At 49.9% G+C, this 20,759-nt stretch overlaps 1 protein-coding gene across 10 annotated transcripts in view; it reads right to left on the bottom strand.

Moving 5' to 3' along the window:
* The window catches only part of MSI2 (musashi RNA binding protein 2), a 201,090-nt gene that overhangs the window by 42,012 nt on the left and 138,319 nt on the right, over window positions 1–20,759 (bottom strand). For all 10 annotated transcript variants that reach the window (XR_015807873.1, XR_015807875.1, XR_015807874.1 and 7 more), the window contains exons 8-9: window positions 7,815–7,897; window positions 2,999–3,113 (exon numbers count right to left, since the gene is read on the bottom strand). Coding sequence is in view for 6 of the 10 variants with exons in the window: in XM_088176836.1 (XP_088032962.1) it covers window positions 2,999–3,113; window positions 7,815–7,897 (198 nt within the window). In the remaining 4 variants the exon portion in view is untranslated. The remainder of the gene's footprint in view (window positions 1–2,998; window positions 3,114–7,814; window positions 7,898–20,759) is intronic.

The raw sequence follows: 20,759 nt of genomic DNA, 5'->3' as shown, positions 1-20,759 counted from the left end.
TGATGCCCATCACCAGGAGAAATGAGTGCTGCAAGCCCCAGGGCTGGGTCACCTCCTGAGCTGTGTCCCCACTGTGGTGACTGCAGTGTCCCAGCCACAGAGAGCAGCTTCACATGAGAGGAGAGACAGAAACCATCTCCTCTTAATGCTGCTCCTCTGCTGCTCTCTTCTTTACAAGTTTTCAGGCACAGACCTGAACAGAATGCAAAAAGCTGTGGGGCAGTGCTGTGACACCCACACACCCTTGGGTGCACACAGGGCTCCTGGTCTGGGCCAGGTGCCAGTGTGAGGCTCCAGGCACACAGGGAGTTTCTTGGTCACCAAACTGCTCCAAATCAGCCACGGAGGGGGGCACACAGGGCCTGTTCATGAGCACCCAAGGGGTTGGGGAGCAGGGAGCTGCCAGGGAGATCAGTGAACTGCATCTGCTCTGTTCTTTATGCAGAGAGGCTCATTAAAGCCCCTGCTCCCCAGCAGCAGCCCCAGACAGCCCCGCAGCCGTCCTGGCAGAAGGCTCAGCCTGCCCGAGCTCTCCCAGTCAAAAAAAAAATCCTTTCAGGACACTTTAATTTTGCTCCAATCAACCAAATCATCACAGAAGCGGCTGCCTGTGCACCTTTAGACCCTGGCTGCTGCAGGCTCCTTGGGGAGGCTGTGATTAATGAAAAAGACCAACTTCCTTAATAGCTTTGGAGGGAGTCGCTCCCCGCTCCTTCCTTTGGGTTGTCTCGTGCCTTCGTTCCTCTCATTCCCTCCTCTGCCCATGAACAGCAGCTGGAGAAGGTGACCTTGAGCAAGGGCTTCTGGAAACAGGTAGAAAAATCCTTCCAGAGCAGCCCCAGTTGCTCTGCTTCAGCCCCTTTGGGCACAGAACACAGGGGCAGACCTGACCTGGCCCCGTGAGACCCCACAGAAGGCTCGGCAGTGGTGATGGAGCTCTGTGTCTGATCATTTGATGGGTTAATTATGCCCCTCTTCCTGCAGGGATGGGCCCTGCAGCCTTTGAGACTGGGGGTTTCTGACGGCCCTGCAGCAGCTCTGCTCTCCTGTGCTGCAATTTCCTTGTTTAGCACTTAATTATTGAACACGGTGCCGTGGCAGCGAGCAGGAACGTGGAAGATGAAAAAGCAGCTCGAGTGGATAATGAAGCATCTGGCCTTCAGCGTGGATCCATCACTAATGCTCAGCCAGTGCCCCCAGTGTGAAATGCAGGGAGAGCAGAGCAGGACTGGAGCTGCACTGCTCAGGGAGAGCCAAGCCCCCACTGCAGCAGCACCAACAGGTCCAACAGGTGCCCCAGCTCTTCCTCTGGGCAGTTCCACTCACTGAGGGCTCCTTCCCTTAATTCTCACAGCTCGAGATCATCCTTTTCCCGAGAGACAGCCCCAGTGGGAATGGACTGTGCCTGGGGGCTGAATTTTCCCTTCAGGACACTGGGGTGGATCCAGCTCCATTCCCTCTGTGCCCAGCTGCAAGGAAAAGGGCTGAGGCCATATGCTGGGGTGGATGCCATGGATCTTTCTGGCTTTCCCAGGGTGACCTGGACTCTGTCCTCCTGCAGCCAGCAGGACAGGCCAGCACGGTGGCACACAGACCTCCACACCCCACCTCCAGCACCCCGACCTGGGGCAGCACGGGAGGAAAAGGAAGAGAAACAGCAGAGATCAAGTGCGTTGGCTCAGGCACACTGGGAACACACAGGTAACGAAATCACAGACTGACTAGAGCAAGATAAATATTTTAAGCATAAAATGTGATTTCCAAACACTGTGGGGCAGGGTGGTGGTGGAGCGTGGGGACAGCAAAACAGATGATCAGCTGAAATAACCCAATTACACATCCCAGAAATGGATCACTCCAGCCACACCAACAGAAGTGCTATTAATTCAGAGATAAAGCAAACATGGCAGCAAGATTTTCCTATCAAATCAAGCAGTGCCTGGTGTCAGACACTTCAGTGTAACAGCCTGATCCTTGCAGGAACTGAGCCCTCCGAGCTGATGCTCACCCCAGGGGCTCTGGAGTCCTCCAGCATCCAAACCAGTCCCTGAATCTGCTCAGCAGAGCTCGGGGAAACCCAGATTCCAAGGCTGGGCTTTGTGCTCAGCTTCTGGGATCATCTGAACCCAGGACAGGGAAGTCAGAGCATCCTGAAGGGGGACACTGGCCTGGGAAAGGTTCACTGCTGCTTGGGGACACCTCCAGATTTGCCCTCCCATTCCCACATGCCTCATATGGACACAGGAGGTGACAGCTGAGGGGAAGTCCGGGGAAACCAAGGGAGCAGAAAGTTTAAAATATTGGGTGTTTTACAAAAAAAACATTGGCAATGGATTAGCAGCATTTTGGCCGAGGACAGAGTATGTGGGGTTGTCACATTATTTAGAAAGAATTATCTAGGCAGAAACAAATGAGAACCAATTATAACTAAATAGACCTCGTGCACAAATAGGAATTTGCCATTAAATATCATTTATCCGATTTAATTAGTATTTTCTGGACACAATACTCAGGACTAAAATACCATTCCATCTCCTTGAAACTTGTAATTATTGTTGCGACCTGTCCTGTTACACATCCCCCCACTTCCTCCATCCATGCCATTTAAGAACCAGCAAGATTTTCAATTATCTATGGTGAACTGTCAAAGCTACCTTTAAAAGAAGGGGAATAACGTGTGACTCAATTCCTCTAAAAAAGGGGAGAGATCATTTTTAGTCAGAATGAACACACTGCATCTTTCATCATTCTATTTTTGCGAGTAAGAGTAAAACAGGCTATTTAAAACATCCATTTAAATGCAAATTTTTTATATTCCAGGCTGGGAGGGGGGGAGTTAATCATTTACCACAGACAGGATTATTTTCTTCACTCCACCCCTGCTTGAAGTTTGAGCCTGTGCACCCACACAGGTGCAGGGATGTGCTGAGCCCTGTGCTGAGGGCTTTGGCAGTCAGGGAGGCAGCAGAGGCCGTGCAGGGCTGGCTCTGGCACTTACCCAACATTCCCATCCCGAGCATGAAAGCGTCCATGGTGTACGGCAACCCACGTGCCCTTCCTCTCGTCCCTGGTGGAAACATCACTTCTTTAGGTTGTGCTTTCTTACATTCTACCTATTGAGCAGAAACATGTACAAATGAGATGCAAATGAATTCCATGTAAATGTCAAATGCAGAGCTGATCTACTTAAGGGGGGGGGGAGGTTTATTTTTAGCTTCTGCCTCCCCACACCTCCTCCCGCTCAAAGGTGAACTTCCAGAACAGCGTAACCACATCTGAAAGAGCCAACGCGTGTGTCTCCACTGCAGCCCCCCAGAGGTGACACAAGTGCTGATTGAAGAAGTTCTGTGCTCCTGAAAGGGAACCTGGCACTTGTGGGATGAATGGAGGGAGGGCTCCAGCACGGCTCCATTGCAATCGATAACACAGAACGACTCCCAGTGATCATTACAAAAAGCTCCTTTTAAAATAGGAATAAAGAATCAATATTTCTACCCAGCAGAAAATTTCTGTAAACCCTATTAATAAAGGATCTGCATTCTTTCACTTTCAGTTACTCCTGCTGCCTTTGGGAGTTGCTCCACGCCACTGGAACCACGTGGGGATTCTGTGAGAATTCTGTGAGCCCTGCTGCCAGTGGGACACCCAGGAGCCCAGGCAGCGTCCTCCTCCTCCCAGGAAAAAGGAGAAATGCAGCACTTCTCCATGGCTCCTTGCTCAGGCACCCCCAGCACACAGCTCAGCTCCTGTGCTCTCCTGGGCACTGGTTTGGAGCTGGCTGGAGTTATCCCAAGGCATTGTTGTGGCTGCACAGCTCAGGCCATGCATGTGCATGTGCAGTGGTGCAGCCCAGCACTGCAGGGGCTGCAGGGATGCATCACAGGGCTGAGGGCTGGAATCCACAGCTGCCTCCAACTTTGTTCTTCTGATTTTGAACTATTTAACAGGAGTTTGCCCAGATGATCCCTCCAGTCAGACGAAGGGGGGAGCACCACAAGTGTGTCATGGTCCCTTCACTGCACAGCCACATCTTTTGGGAGGGAGGGCACAGCTCCCAGCGTCAATGGCAGCATTGGTAACACCCACGGCCACTGGCACTGCACAGTCAGGATGATAAAACCCATCCAGCCTGGATGGATGGGCAATTAACAGGGAAATGAAGTTTGGATTAGCACTGTTAGAAACAATAACCTGGTAATTAGCTTTTGCAACCGTAACCCAAGCCCACTGCTGCTCCCTGTGAGCCTGGCACTGCTTCTGACTTCCAGAGCACACAGGATACAAAGGGAATGGCACTGAGCTGCAGAGGGGCTTTAACCAGGATTAAAGGGGAAGCAAAAGTCACCAGTGGGAAAGGAAAATAATTCCTAAGCCTCTGTAAACAAATATACCCCATATGGAGGGCAAGAAGATTCTCTGCTATCCAGACTCCGTGGGAGGGATGATGTGGGAGCTGGCACTGGGACAGTGCCCTACTCCACTGTCCTGGGACTGGGACTGCCTGACCCGGCCCTGCCAGCTCATCCCAGGGGACTGTCACACTGCCCAGGCAGCAGTGCCACACCAGGAGGAGCCCTGGGAAGCACCATCCCCCCATCAGCAAACTGGGACAATGCCAGAACAGGAGTGAAGCACCACAGCAATGGACACACTGGGGGCTTGGGTGGTGCCTCTTCACCAACAGCAAAAGCAGCAAGAAAAGAGGCCTGGCTGCTCTTCTGCCAGAATCCAGCCCTGTCCTCACAGGGAAGGGGATGGAGATGGCCAGAACCATTCCAAAGCCACAGATATCCCACGGGGAAAACCCTGGAGGCAGCAGGGTTTGTGACAGCACATGTGACAGGACATGCACTGGGGCTTCTCCAAGAGGAAATGAATATGGATTTATGAGTCAGGGCTCAGCTCCATATGGAATTGCCCCCGAGAGCTGCCTGATAAGGGTCTTTGTACACACATCTGGACCTCACTCAAACTTTCAATTCAGTGTTTCTGGGCATCTTAATAATTTCCAGATTTTTTTCCACTTTCTCGTATAAGGATGTGCTACACTTTCAGCAGCCCAACAAAGAAAGGTTTAACTCTAAGGCTAAAAAAAAAAAAAAAGGAAAGAAAGGAAAGAAAAGAAAAAAAAAAAGGCAAGGAAACTAAAATTCACTATTTTTGTTTAGTCTAGTTTGGAGAATTAACCTTACACTGGGGTACTCCTGGGTCAAGCGGAGCAGTCTCAGCCACGGGAACCCAGGAGGGCTGAGCTGGGGAGTGAAAAGCCTCTTATACCCAGCACAACAAAACAGGCTGTCAGCTCCCAGCCCAGGATGTCTCACAAACCCCTGGTTAACAGCCTTCCAGGGAAACCAGGGCTATTTTGAGGAAAGCAGAACGTGCAATACCCACAATGCACAAACCCCCATTGAGCCACCCCAAGACAAGGAGACTTTGTTGTGCCAGCAACGTGTGATCTGCAGCCTGGTGGGCTCTGATCACCTTGGGGACAATGTGTCACTCACACCATGGGCAAGCCACTCCAGGCAGCAGAGGTTTGAAGCTTATTTTAAAAAATGCACCGAGTCGTGGGTCTGTTGATCCACCACACCACTGCTCAATGGCTGGGGCCATTTAAAGGGTCTGGAACAGGCCCTGGCACAGAGGAGCTGTGGCTGCTCCATCCCTGGCAGTGCCCACAGCCCACAAATCCTGCCAAATCCCACCCTGAGAGGGAGGAAGAGCCACAGGTGCTGGGCAGTGTCACAGCCTCTTCTAGAACAGCCCAACGTTTCTGTCAGCTGCTCAGGAGCCTGGCATGAGAGCCTGGCTCCAGGCTCAGCTCATCACTGTACCCAGGCTGTGAATGACTCTACAGTGGGATCTAAGGGAAGATAATTACTCCATCACGTTTCTTTTCCAGCTACTTTTACTTTTCCTTAGAAAAACAGGTGTTTCTTTGCAAAGCAGCCTGCTCCTGTCAAAGGAACAATCAACCACAGACAGCTCGTTTGGGTTTATTGTCCCCCTGCAATGTTTGGAGCATCTTTGGCCTCCCACGTAAATTCCAACTTCCATTTATTAAATACCTCGCTGGCATTTTCTTTTCACTGTCCTACTGCTCGTTTAATATTACATTTGACATTCTAAGCTTTATGGATGGCAACAGGAGCAGAATGGAGGAGCTAAAAATAACCTGCCAGGGAGGCTGGAGCTGGAAATAGGCTGGGGAGCAGCAGCCACCCCACTGCCCTTTGCTTGCCCCCACGTTTGGGGAAATGATCCCAGAGAGGAGGAGGAGGAGCAGGAGGAGCGAGCTCAGGGCCAGCCCCAGCCCACAGAGCTGTGGATGTGCCAGCTGAGCAATGGGGATGGGGACAGGGATGGGGACAGGGATGAGCACAGGGTGTCCCAGTCCAGCTCACTGAGCTGCTGCAAACCCCACGGCCTCGGGCTGGGGCTGTGAGAGCTGGTCCCCTCCCCAGCCCGGGGACACAGGGGGACAGATCCGAGTGTGACATTGTCCCCAGCCAGCCGTGTGTCACCCCCCGGCCCCCGCAGGGCTGGCATTCAGCTGCAGACACATCAGCAGGGCAATGACTCAGGCCCAGGACACGATCAGGTCTCATCCCCTGCTCGTGGGCTGCTGTCACAATCTCTGCTGGAGGAGTGACAGGGAGAGAAGGCTCAGAGATGGTGGCACCTGCAGGGGGCACTGAGTGGGCACAGGAGTGGGAAGGGGATATTTTAATTGCCCAACAACAAACACCAACACCCAGAACTGTTTCTCTTGCTGTTTGTGATGTTCCTCGAGTGTTTTCACCCTGTCCCGTCCTCATGGAGATGCCAAGAGCCAGGTGAGGCTTTTCCAGCCCAGGGGTGCAGATTCAGGGATGAAGCATCAAACCCTGTCCCTGCCTGGGGCACATCAGTCAGTGCCTGCTGCTCCCCCCAGGGCAATCCTGAGTCCTGCTCCAGAAGAAATGGAATTATTCCTGCTGCAGGGAATGACTAAACCTTTGGAGTGTGGATAGGAAAATCCTGGAGGGGAGCTCTTCCCTCTCACCTGCCAACCCCTAAATTTACATCCCCAGCGTTTCTAATTTGTCTGCTGTGTGGGGGTGGTTGGGGTTTGCTCTGTTCTTTTGTTTTGAGGCAGATTAACAGCGTTTAGAAACCATAAAAAGGGAATGAGCCTCCCCCAGCCCCCAGGCACTCAGGTGAGCTCTGTGGGGACAGGCAGGTGACGCCAGGGCAGGAGGGACAATAGGACAGGCAAAGTCCACAGCATCCACCTGAAGTGGAGCAAGAGAGTTCCCACAGGACCAGGAGCACGCCCCAGCCCTGCCCCAGCACCCCAACCCACTTTTGGCCAAGGGGACCCTCACTTTTATTACAGGTGCACATTGCAGGGAGGAACAATATGAGGAATATTATTTCAGTGCCCTGGGAAAAATTAGCAAGTCAAATATTGAATCAGGCCTCCAGCATATGCCAAGGAGATTGCTTTGATCTTATCCACACTAAAAGCTCTATTATTAAATTTAAAGTCTGTGAACACATATCAGACCAATATACAATGCATATCTGAATACACATTTGAGAAGCAAAGGATGTTTTGACAAAGGGAAAAAGAATATTTTAGCCGAAAATATCAAAGTTGCTGCAGCAATTGAAATACAAATGCCCCTTTTCATCTGGCTCAGGGCAACCCACAACCTGGGACCTGCCTGTCACTGAGGAGGAACTTCACCCAGGTTCCAGCTGAACTCACACCCTCCTCAAGCCTTCACACACCAAAAATCTGCTCTGAGCCCAGCACCAACACTCACCATTTTATTATTGATTTCGTGGAAATGAATTTCACAGACTTTTTCCACCACGTCTTCATTTTCAAAAGTTACGAAGCCAAATCCTATTTAATAAAGATACAAAAAAAAGAAAAAAAAAAAAAAAAAGGGGAGGGTTAAGGAAAACATGAGTTAAGTGTAACAGTTTCATTGTAATAAAGCATTATTTAGCCATTTTGGGGACTTTGGAAAACTTCCATACCAACACACACATGTGGATACACGTGCTGCCTGTGGAGCTGCTCCTGAGCTCATTGCAGCCTAATGGAGGGAAGAAGCATTGTCTCAGGGAAAAATTAATATGGTTCTGTTCCAGCTCTTCCATAGGATTTAATGGAGAATTAAAACCTCCTTATGGATTTTTTGATCCATCCTGCAGAATTTAATGGATAGTTACACCCCAGTTACATGATGGCTCGGAAACTACAATAAGGCTGTATTTTCTTTTACACCTTATAGGTTTTTAAGAGCAATCTCTACAAAACCCAATTATATTTCTATGGAACCATATTGATTTCATCTCTTGTTTAATTCCACGGGACTTCTCCATTAGAGCTGACTCATTACACGACCCAAAACCCATAAAAATCTGAGAAGACAGAAGATGATTCCTCATTTACCCCTGGCAAGGAGAAAACCCCCAATGCTTCCCAAGCAGAGAGCAGCACTTTGTGTTTGTGTGTGCTCTGTGCCGGGTCAGCCCTGCTCCGGAGGTGCTTATTTGTCCCTTTCTTCCTGAATTACTTCCTCTAATACCTCATCAGGACATCCTGAGGCCTCCAGGAACCCATTACATTTAAGGCCTCTGATCTAATGGTTCCTCTCTTCTCCAGTGCTGCTTCAAAGAGCCGAGGGTTTGGGCTGGTTTAGGATGTTTGAGGATATTTGAGGATATTTGAGGCTGTTTTGATGCCTGCTGCCTGCCCGTGGCTGTACAGAGCCTGGCAGCCCACCACAGCCACACTGAGCTCCCTGCCCCTGCTTTAACAGAAAAACCTCAGGCTAAGGAAAAAAAAAACCAATCTCATGTGCTGGAGAAGGCTCGATGAGCCAACATCGACACCAATGATGCTAATGGAATCTTAAGAATCTACTAAGAGGATGAAGTCCACCCCTGTTTCCAAACTGGAAACTGCTGGACTCTGCACTGGTCAAACGCTGCACCAGGGGCAGCCCTGGCTCAAGAGCAAAGTGAATTTCCAGGTGAGCTCCCTGACAGCTCCTGCAGCCATGGGGAATGCTCCAATTCCACTCCAGAACGGCTCAAAGTGCGGCAAAGATCACCAGGAAAGGTTGGCAGCCCTGCTCCAAGGCATCACCCAGCAGCCCAGGCTCCCAGCACTGCTCTGCTCTGCACTTAGAGCAGGCAGCAGCTTGAATTTTTTTACATAACTCACGTCTTTCATTTGCCTTCTAAATTACTCCATTTAAATCTACCTTAAACAGACCTGCAGTTAAACCTAACATTTTTGTGGCTAAGTATCTGAATGTGGCATTCCAGGAATCCCAGAGCTGGGAGCAAAGCCTGGCCGGGCCAGGGCCGGGCTGGGGCTACAAGTCATTAATTGTTCGAGCACCAGCAACATCTTCATCATTAGCAGCTCATTAGCAAGTGCTGCAGTTGAGGATTTCTCTCTCAACTTGTGTCAGGTCTTGGTGCCAGGATGGAGGGGAGAGGGAATTTAGGAGATTAGCCCTAATATGAGAACACCACGAGGAAGCCTCTGCAGTCATTACGTGTCTGGACTAGGAAACAAATTTCCCATTCTCATCCCACCCCATATGGCTTAAGCACAGGTTTATCACGAAATTATTTGTCTGATTAAATCAGATGGCTGCCCAGCTTTCTGCATTTCCAGCTTTTATAACAATAAAATAACAACCTGTAGGTGTCAGCTGGCATTTGCAGCTTTCTGAAAGATCTGTGGCACTCGGGCAGTGAGAGGAAAATGAGAGGAAAACCAGAGGAGCCCCCTACAATGCCCAACACCTCAAACTCAGTGGGAGCAGCCAGAGGATTTCCATCTGCAGGCACTTAAAATTCCTCCCTGGGAGGGTGGGAAGGACCTGGCACAGGCTGCCCAGAGGAGCTGTGGCTGCCCCATCCCTGGCAGTGCCCATGGCAGGGGTGGAATGGACACCTCATGGCTCCTTCCAACCCCAAACCATTCTGTGATTCTTTCCTTGTCCCACTTTTTGGAAATCGAATTCCAACTTTTAATAACTGCACCCACACAAAGATCCCCCTGCACGCACAGTCTTACTAGTTCTCATAATGAATACACATATTTAAATTACCCAAACTCTCAGAAACCTTCCTGGGCTAAATAGACAATTATTTCTTCTGAGAGGTACTAAGAGTCAACAAAAAAATGGTTCTTAAAAAGTGTATGGAAAAGATTAACCCAAAACAAAGGCAGCTGTTGAAAACGGTGACAGAAATAGGATTCTGGTTGTCAAGGAGCACACGTTTTAAAATGAAATTATACTGCATCCTTCTGAATGAAGCTATTATTGGAAGCTAACAAGCTCTATTTAAGAGATAAGCATTTAACAGAGTCAAACGGTTGGGTTTTTTATTCAAATGAATAAAACTGAATATTCATTTGAATAATCTTTTCTGTAAAAGAAAAGACAAAGAAAAGGCAGAAAAATAAAGTAAGAGGCAAACAGATGCCCCAAATGAGAGGCTCTGAGCCAAGCACCACTAAAGGAAGCTGTGACATGTATCCACGACCTCCAGGTGAAAAATCCTCCTCTGGTACCTGCTGGGAATGAGGAGTTGTTCCACTCCATTCATCTGCTGCTTAATGAGCACCAACAGGCACCAAAATGATGCCAGCCCAGACACCTGACATCCAACGGGGCAGGACACGTCCTCCAACACACTGTGACACCAGGAAGAAGAATTCAGGAAGAATTTCTTCATGGAAAGGGCAGGCAGGGGCTGCCCAGGGAGGTTTGGAGGTGACACTCAGTGCTCTGGGCTGGGGACAAGGTGGGCACCAGGCACAGCCTGGACTCGGTGATCTTGGAGGTCTTTCCCAGCCCCAATGATTCTGGGATTCTGTGAAAAAAACCACCTCTGATCCCGAGCCTCGTTCAGCCACCAAAGCTGCCCAGGCCCGTGGGAAGCTCCACAGAGTCAGCTCAGCACGTCCTGCCACACTATTCCAGAAATAAGACAAACACTGCCCAGAGAAAGGGACTGAAACCATAAAAATATTAAAATACCATACAAGAATACTCAGAAGCCATAAATACTATTAAGAAGCCAGACTGAAGATACCAAATGTCAAGGCTCTTGTGCTCTGTATTTTGGTTTTTTCCACACTCTAACCAATTCCATTTCACACTTTTGTCATCACTTGAGAGTTTTTACATCAAGCTTGGTAAAATACAGCTGAGATGACGCCAGCAGGGCTATGAAATCCATCTCCTTTCCCTGGCTGGCAGCAGCATTCCCACAGCCCCAGGTCTGGCTGCAGAGCAATGGCACAGGTACCAGCACCTCCATCACCAGCTGGTGCCTGAGCCAGCCCAGCTCAGCAGGCAGGCACAGCTCTGGGGCTCTCCAGCCACCTGCAGGATGCTCTGGGGGGTGAAGACACTGCAAAACCAGAGCCTGCTTTAAGTCCCGAATTGCCTGAGGTCTCCTGATGATGGGCAGCAAGTCCCTCCATCTCTGCTGTGCCCACCCTGCTGAGCCCACGGGGTCCCTGCAGCTGGGACAGCCTTGTCCTGCACTTACAGCAACCAGAGAGCTCCTGAAAATATTCTGGCAGCTAGGCGACCACCTTGTCCTGCACAGCAATCCCAAAGAACAAGGAGACAAGAGCAGGGAGAGGACAAAGGAGATTTCCACGGCCCCATCACACCAACACAGCTCTGCTGGAACCTCACTGCTGCTGCTCAGCAAGAACCACCCCACAGGGCAGGACCAGAGCCCCCCGACTCACAGAGTGCCCCACAGACCCATCCTGCTCATCTGGCACTGGGATGGGGCCCTGGGGTCCCTGGGGTGGAGCTGCCCGAGCAGTGGCTGTGCTGACAGATGGAATCTCCAGCCTGACACCCACTGCAGCTCCCAGCATTTTCCAGCAATGAGGAAATATTAGTTCAGGCTGTGCTCCCCCCCTTCGTGTCGGGGCTCTGGACTTGACCTCCTCGCCTGTGTCTGTTCCACTCCTCACATCTGAGTTCCTTCAGCTCTGAAAAGCACAAAAGTCCAGTCCTGCTGTGGGATTATTTATGCACCTGCTTTCTTGTTTATACCCATAGTTTTGGCAGCTGGTCCTGTGAAAGGTAATAAAATGCCTTTCAAAAGTAAAAAAAAAAAAAAAAAAAAAAAAAAAAAATTAAAAATGAAGAAATGTGACCAGACAAGCCAGGCATAATAACATTAAAGCCCGTGTCAATTAATTTTTCCTCTTCTTGATAAACGAGCCCCATTCCATCCATTAATAATGAGGGAAGAAACAAGAAAAGTTGACACTAGTTTAATTTATTTTCTCAACTTGCCTGGTCATATTTCTCCCTGTTGCAAAGCTTTCTGGTGCTGCTGGGAATTGCAAGTGGCTCCCACACAGTCGATGCATAGATTGGTGTGAATCAATACCATTCTACTTTATTCACACATCCCTTGTAATCAGAGAGGAAAAAGTTCCTTAGTAAGCTCCCAGCCTGCCAAGCTGCCTTATAAAAATAATAATAATCATAATCATAATAAACTTGCAGGTGGGGGTGGAAAGGGGGATGTGAAACCAAGTCCTGTGATCACTGTCACCAAATCTTGTCTTTGCAGATAAACAGAACACACTGAGCAGAGGGGACAGGACATTTTAATTACCCAGACAGTGAACCATGGATGCTTTTAGAACTTCTGTCTGTAACAAGTCATTACCCCCAGAGTCTGGGAATGGGGACCTGGGGGTTTAATCCTGTGTCAGGGAAAAGTCATTCATTCCTCAGCCCCAGAACACGACAGCCAGGACTTGAAAACTCAGCCCTGACTCTGCCACCTCCTCATGTTGTGCCTTTGGAGAAGTCACTTAAATATTCCCTGTGGTCTGCATCCCACACCTCTTCCCCCTCACTTCCTTGTCCCTTCCCCCGAGTTTTCATACTGCAACTCAGCTTGTTAGAGCCAAAAACTGTCTAGGACAAAAGCTGACAAAAGCTATTTCCTATTTTCTATGATTATTTCCTATTATTCCAATTTCCTGTGCTGCAAACACACGGAAGGAGAGGTTCTGCTTTCCAAAGGAGCAATTCTGCACTTTCAGGGAACACAGCCACAATGTGAGATTGTCTCAGATTTTCCCTCCTCCTCTCCAACGAGGGCTTTGCTGGTGACCACACCTGAAAGGTGAGCAGGATCTCACCTCATCCTTGTGATAACCACACCAGGACAGGGATGCAACAGCAGAAGGAAGGGAAAGAAGGAGTTTAGTTAAAACCTGTGGTCTAGGATGGAAAATATCCTCATTTAAGTGCAGCATGAGCTCTCCAGCCCTGCTGCTGTGACTGACACCCACCAAGACCTGATCAGCCCACACATCCCCTGGGTGTCAATGCACACCTTGGGTATGGACACAGTCAGATATTTGAAGTGTCAGTGCATCCTCCACGACAGGAGGGTAAATTCCCAAAATGAAATGAGCAGATGAGTGAGCCCAGCTCGTTTCCATGGCCAGCACTCAGCTGGACAAAGGGCAGCAGCAGCATCATCCTCCTCTGCTTTTGTCTGGGAAAGCTGCAAGGCTCACCCTCCTTTGCTCGTGGCATTTCCAAAGTGAGAATTGCTCACAAACACCAGAAGGCACCTGGGGGTGAGCTGCCACCTGGCAGCTGAACGGGGCAAAATCCACCCAAACCGGCTCTGCAGAGGGATTGTCCTCAGGGGAGGATGGAGAGGGCAGGGAATTGTCCCCCTCTCATCTGAGCAAAGGTTTCCAGGTGCAAAGGGCACCAGGCAGGGCTGGATGGGGGTCCCAGGCACAGCCCCGGCAGTGGCAGCAGCGCCCAGGGACCCCCGGGCATGGCACAGACCGTGCTCGTGTCAGCAGCACCTGAACTCCGGGTAATACATTTTTCATAACAACAAATCTTCATTAAAATTTTATTTTATTAACGTTCTGAAATCAAACCAAAGCACTGAGTACATAATGACTGAGACGCACGCTACGCAGCGCTTACTAAATGCCACTTTTATCATATTGTTAATTAACAGAAACGATTAATGCATTTGCAGATCATTTAGAAGCATTAGCGGTGACCTAAGAAAAATTGCAGGTACGTGTGATAGATCTGCACTTTCCCATAGGAATTTTCTACACAGGAGGCCCCGGAGTTTGTTGCCAGTTCAGCCTCTCTGTGCTGGGGACACTCGTGTCTCAACGGGCACAGATTTGTCAGCAGCTGGGAATTAAAGCACCAGGCTGGAACGGGAGGTACTGCAGGGGAAAATCATCCCCACCGTTTTCTTTTTCCTCAGTATTTGGGAGCAGCCCCACCCTCCCAGCCTTTCAGTGCTCCCTGTTATTGAGGTCCAGATTTCTCAGCTTCAGAAGGAGTCACCGGCATGGAAATGTTGGGAGTGCTGCTGGGTGGGAGAACACAGCAGACTCCAACAGGTTTCTTTTTGCTATCAGACAAGAAAACCCCAAGTATTGATAAAATCCAATTAATCCACCTACAACCAGAACGAGAACCTTGTGCTCCTGTCTATCATCAGTGAGACCTACAGATTTTGGCAGTCAGGCAGGGACAAAGGCCCCACCCTTGGTGCCAGTCAGCCCAGCCAGGCTCCCATCAGAAAATCCAGCCCCTGATGCTGCCCCAGCCACTGAGTGCCACGTCCTGCCATCTTTATCTGTTTGCCCACAGGCATCAGATACTCTCTGCCTGTCAATTCTTCCACAGTTTATTACCAAATTTCTAAAATATTACATTTTTTATTATATCCAAATTCACTTTATTGCATTTGACAATACAGATAATCACATACCATATGCTCTAATGTTTCGAACCCAATGCATGTTGACAGCAGTTTTTATTCATGATGCATAATTCCATCCAGGGCTGACAAAAGCAGTGCAGAACCCAGCCTGGTGTCAGGGTTTGGAGGGGGGGAGGAATCCTTTTTTCCATTTCCTTTTCTTCCTTTTAACAACAGATTTACGAAACTGGGAGGAAAGATGCTTTGCTTTCTGAAGAAATAGGAAATTGGCTGAAAAGATGGGCTTATCAAAGAGATGTCTTCAAAATATAATAACGTGTGGGGGTTGGTTATGGTAATTGTTTGCACATGAAACTTGCTGCTAATGGGGGGAGAGAAGCACAAGGGGGGAGCAGAGGCTGGGACAGCGTGGGGGGCACGAGGCTGGACCCCCACTCCTGGTGCCTGGCTGTGGTCACTCAGTGCTGGGAGCAGCTCCTCTTCCCCAGGGGAGGGTGGCCAAGGGACACCTGTGACCTGAGAGTCCCCCTGGGAAAACCCAAGCTATCCCACATCCCAACCCTCCTGTGCAGGCAATAGATTCAACAGCTTGAGGGATGGGCACGCTGTGCACACCAAACAGGATGCTACGTCTAAATTAAGCTGTAATGACCCGCTCTGAGCTCTTTATTAGCCAGGTAATGATCATTTAAGAGGAGGTTACTATCTTGAGCCAAGGGCACCTAATACCATTACTGAACTTGTTAAAACCTGCCAAGCAAGTCATTATTTCCAACACTATTTCTTTTTCTCTCAACACAGCTTTCTGCCTGTCCCCTTGTGCTGCTGGGCTGTAAATCCCGAGATCATCAGGCTTGGTCACCCTTCCCCAGGAGGCTGAATTGAGCTCAGGAGCAGGCTGGATAAAGACAAATACTGCACAAAAAGCAAGCGCTAAACGACTCTCACTGGATGAGCTTTAAGGTCCCTTCCATCCCAAACTCTTCTGTGATTCCCTGTCACGTCCCCTGGAAAAACAACATTTAATCCCCCACATCCCTCGCCAACCTCTAAACTTAAAAAGGCTCATATAAAGAAGAGGGTAAAAAAAAAAATAATAAAAAAGAAGACAGAAACAAAAGGAAAAACCCGAAGCACACACACAGGCAGCTGCTCTACAAGTGTGTGACAATCTGCAGTGGGTGCTGGCACTGTGATGTGCTGCCTGAGCCCCTGCCAGGGCCGAGCATCCTGCACCGAGTCCGGCCCGGCTGGGAGGGAGCAGAACCCTCCCAGCACCCCAGGCTGGACAATGTCGTGAATGACACCGAGCGAGCTGCCAGCCCACGAACTCATTACTGTCAAGGTAGAGCGTGGCTGGCTGCCAGGCCCCCAGCCCTCACGCTCGCTATGCCAGAACATCCACACACAATTTAATTGCATTATAATTTCAAAAGTGCTTTTCAAACTGGAAAAAGGCATTCACTGATTAACCAGCGAAGAGCAAAATTGTTTATGAAATTGAATACAAAAAGCTACAGAAATGTAATTGGGTTGTTCTAGCACCTAATTTTCAAGCCATTTTCCCACTTATTTAATCACGAGATACAAAAGGAACTAGTGAATTGACTTCATACTAATTAGATTACTCCCTGCGATACTCCAAGCCTATATTCCAACTGGTTGATAGTGCTGCTTTAAACAGAAGAAAAAATGGAGCAACAGCTTGTCTGGGGCCATAACCCATTTGTTTCCCATCAACCCTCTCCTATTGGAGGGCCATAAAACCCAGGCCAAATTCCCCCATACCTGCCATTGCCAGTCACCCAAAAAGCAATGACAATCATTTGCCAAATGATCCTGGCTCTGCCAGGTGCCAGCTCGGGGCTCCCCACCAGTGGGGAGTGCCCACAGCTGGAATGAGCAGCACATCCCAATGTCACACATGATCCAGGAGGAACTGCCTGTCCCCAGCAATGAACACTCAGTGAAGGGGAGCTCTGGTTCCCACAGGCAGAGCTGAGCTCTGGGTCTGGCCCAGGGGCTAAAGCCACCACAGAATTACTGCCAACATCACCAAGGCTGTTCTAAACACGTGGTGCAAGGTCATCTCTTGAGAGAAAATATTAGTGCCTTTCCCAGCAGCAAACCAGGGGAGCAGCAGCCAGCTTATTTCATTTTAAATCAAGTCACTAAATTAACAGAAATTTTATCAACTCTCTGCTTTTCTGAAGAACAGTATTTGAAGATCCATCTATGCCTGCTCCTTCGCTGTGTATGCTGGCAGAAGTTTTTTTTAAAGCTGCCCAAGACCCACTCTGCACCTGATACAATCTGCTCACAGCTTTTCCACTAATTTTAAATGTTATTAGGTGCAACATAATTGATTATATAATCAAATGTGGAATGTACATTATCAAGATATTGTAGCACTTCACAGGCCATTTAATCAGCATATCTGGGACTGTGCCAAAATGAATTAGCCTGCATTAAATTTCAAGTACATATTATTGGTTGTATTTGTCTCCATGTTTAAGCAGGCGCTTGCTCTTACAAAAGAAGTCTGAAATCCTTCAATTATAGAAATAGGTTATTGAAAAAGTGCAAGTATTCTTTCCCAGGGCTGTCTCTTCTGCAACCAAGAGCTCAAAGTTGTCTTTTCTGTGACAAAGAGGGGGGACAATGTGTCACTGGGGCATTGGTGGGGGCCTGACATGGGGAGGCTGGGAGGGGCAGAGCCCCAGCTTGCCCCCATCCAGGCCCATTTGTGCCACATCTCAGCAGTGGTGCAGTTCCAGGCTCTGTCACAGAAAACCTGCCACCCAAAGGCGCCAGGAATCCGTGTCCCAGGTAGGTGACAGGGCCACAGTCACCCCTGCCCTGGTGAGCCTGTGCCTCCCGAGCTGCACTGCCCCTGGAGCCCAGCACTCCCCCAGACTAAGAAGGGATTTTGAAGACAGGAATTTCTGCTTGATTTCGGCAAGTGGAGGAACGAGGCCAAAACCTGCCCCTGGCTGCTGCTCCTCTCCCAGCACCTGCCAAGCCCAGAACCTTCCCCTTGTCTGTGCTGCCGAAATTTAACCCCCCCACCGTGGATTCTGGGGTGCCAGAGGTGCCCCCAGAGAAATGATGCATCTCCAGAAGTGACTTTGCACGGAGAAACGTTTCCAGCAGCTGAACAGCCATGCTCAAGGTGACTCCTGCCTACCTGGATCCTGCAGCAGCAGAGATAGCTCAGGGCTGGGGGGACAGAGCCCCCCCAAACACACAGAGCCCTGGGCTCCCAGGCTGCCAGCAGAGGTGACAGAGTCCTCGCTGCAAACTGCAGAGCATGGCAGCAGAGTGAAGGGCACTTTGCTGGGAGCGTGCAGGTGTCCCTCTCTCATTAACACACCAGCACCAGCCAAGATAAATGGGCAGGTGAGAGGGCCACCTCCAGCACGGGCTCCGGGAGGAGATGGGGACACTGCTGTCACTGCGGCTGTCACTGCAGTCCCCAGGCAGAGCACCCACCCCCTCCCCAGTGTGACACTGGTGCAGCCCTGCATCACTGGGGACAGGCACTGCAGGAGCCCCCAACCCAAAAGCTCAGGTGAACGAGGGCACGTTCCACAGGTGTCCCCCCAAAGAGTGCAGAAAGCGCCCCCAACTTCAATAAAGATTTCTCTCCCTGTGCTTTAGCTGCTGGATTTGTGTCCCCCACCCACAGCCCGCTGGCACCCACTGCTCTCCTGCAGCTCTGCAGCCTGCATGGCTGCATGGCTGTGCTCCTGCATGGCTGCATGGCTGTGCTCCTGCATGGCTGCATGGCTCTGCTCCTGCATGGCTCTGCTCCTGCATGGCTGCATGGCTCTGCTCCTGCATGGCTGCATGGCTCTGCTCCTGCATGGCTCTGCTCCTGCATGGCTCTCACCCTCCCTGGGCTGCACCCCAGGGCACTGCCAGCCCTGGCTGGGAAGGACAGCACGGGCTCTCCACTGCCCTGCTGACTCCACGGATCACAATGCAAAGGAATAACAAACCGGGCACCAAACAACAAAAAACTATTCAAGGAATTGAAATAATTGACTGGGGTCAAGGGAAATACCAGCAAAAATGAGCAGCTTAGCCTCAGGTTAAGCTAATCCCTTTGAGCTGTGCAGTATGACCCCTCCAGGCTAAGAACTTCAGGCAGCACACAACATTCCTGGCCATTATTAATATCCTTGGCCAGGACTCCATCCCTGCTGCTCACGCACCGTGTCAGTATTTGCCTAAGCAAACAATGCAGACTGCTGTGAGGGAGAGAGCCTGGCCAGGACAGATGCTTTGAATGCACACACCAGTTGTTCCTCTGGATACACATGTAAAGAGCAAAGTATTTGCTCAGCTATTCCTGGAAACCAGCTCCCAGCACCACCGAGGCTGTGAGATACAGCTCCAAACATCCCTGCAAATGCTGACCCAGCTTTCCCCCGTGTGCATGGGCTGAGAACAGGAAAAAAGTTCAAATTGCTCGGGTGTGTGCTCCCAGGAAAGCTCTGATAGAAGCACCTGAGGTGGGGGAAAACGCCCTTTTCAATGTAAGCTCCATGTCTGATGTTTGTCCAGGACAAACAGGTGAAGTCAGGTAACACAGAATCACAGAATGGGTTGGGTTGGGTGGGACCTTGGAGCTCGTCCCAGTCCAACCTCCACAGACAGGGACCCTTCACTAGAGCAGGCTGCCCAGACCCCCACCCACTGCCTTGTAGCTGTCACAGCATCTCCTCATTAACACCAGAGACGTTCCTGGCCCCAGCATCCATCCCAATCCTCCCCTGAAACAGGGCAAACACATTTACTCCTACAGTAACAGCTCCAGACAGTCAGGAGTGATCAGATTTTACACATGTCCGGGGGCAAAGGCTGACAGCAGCCATTAAAATGCATATATCAAATTTTTAATATGACATAATTTTTTTTAAATACAGCGAACACACTTATCCTGACACCTGTTCACATGGAAAACCTGAATCCAGCACTCAGACATCGTGGGAAGGGGGTCCCTGGCTGTGCTCTCACTCCTGCCCTTGTGCAGAAGGAGGAGGTGACCCAGAGGAGCCGTGCAGGGTTTGGGGTGTCCCTGTGTGAGCACCCCATGTCCAACCCACCCCATCACCCTCCAGGAATGTGAGGATGCTCCTGCCTTTCCCAGCTGCCTGTGTCTCCCAAGGAGCAGGGGCAGGGCAGCAGCACAGGAGATAATCCATTTATGGAGTCGTTTGTTGATATTACCAATCTCCCATTGAAGTGACCACAGTAAACCTAACAGATCTTAATCATTTTTTCCACTGTTGGAAGCCAGCTATTAAAAAAAAAAAAAAAAAAAAAAAAGAAAAAAAAAAGCCACGAGTGTATTTTGGGAGCACTGCTGGAGAAATCCCATTGTTCTTTGCTGCATCAATAAAAGCAGTTTTGCTGTTTGATAGTATAAAGTGTTCAAGAAGCAGATACAACAAAGGAGCAGAATCACCCTGGGAAAGGAAACTTTTAATAGGGACCACACAGAGCAGAGCAGCTCTGCAAAAGGGATCTGCTGGGAAAGGAGAAGGAAAACAAGGCTAAGACAAGCACAAAACCCAGAGCCCTCTGCTAATAATGGCACCTAAATTTTCAAGTATCACATCTAAAATAGGCTTCCCAACGCTCCTCAGGTACAGCAGGTGCTTCCCTTCCTCTGCAGCCACTTTTCAAGACCATGCACAGATGGATGAGGTAAGAAGAGAGGGACTTTCTCTGCTGAGCCATCCAAAACCCATCATTTGTTATCACTGACTGCATCACCGTTGCCTTTGTGACAGCTACAGCCAGGCACTCCCTGCTGTGAATGGTTCCCTTGACATTTTCTCCCCTTCATCCATCCCTGTCCCACCCAAGCACAAGCACCTTCCTGAGCTCTGCCCAGCCCAGGATGCCAGGGCTGGAGGATGGGATGAACAAACACCCATGGATGGAGGGATGGATGG

This window comes from Sturnus vulgaris, chromosome 21 (assembly GCF_052056855.1).
Source record: "Sturnus vulgaris isolate bStuVul1 chromosome 21, bStuVul1.hap1, whole genome shotgun sequence".
In the NCBI taxonomy this organism is placed as follows: Eukaryota; Metazoa; Chordata; class Aves; order Passeriformes; family Sturnidae; genus Sturnus; species Sturnus vulgaris.
This window is presented reverse-complemented; position numbering and strand designations above follow the sequence as displayed.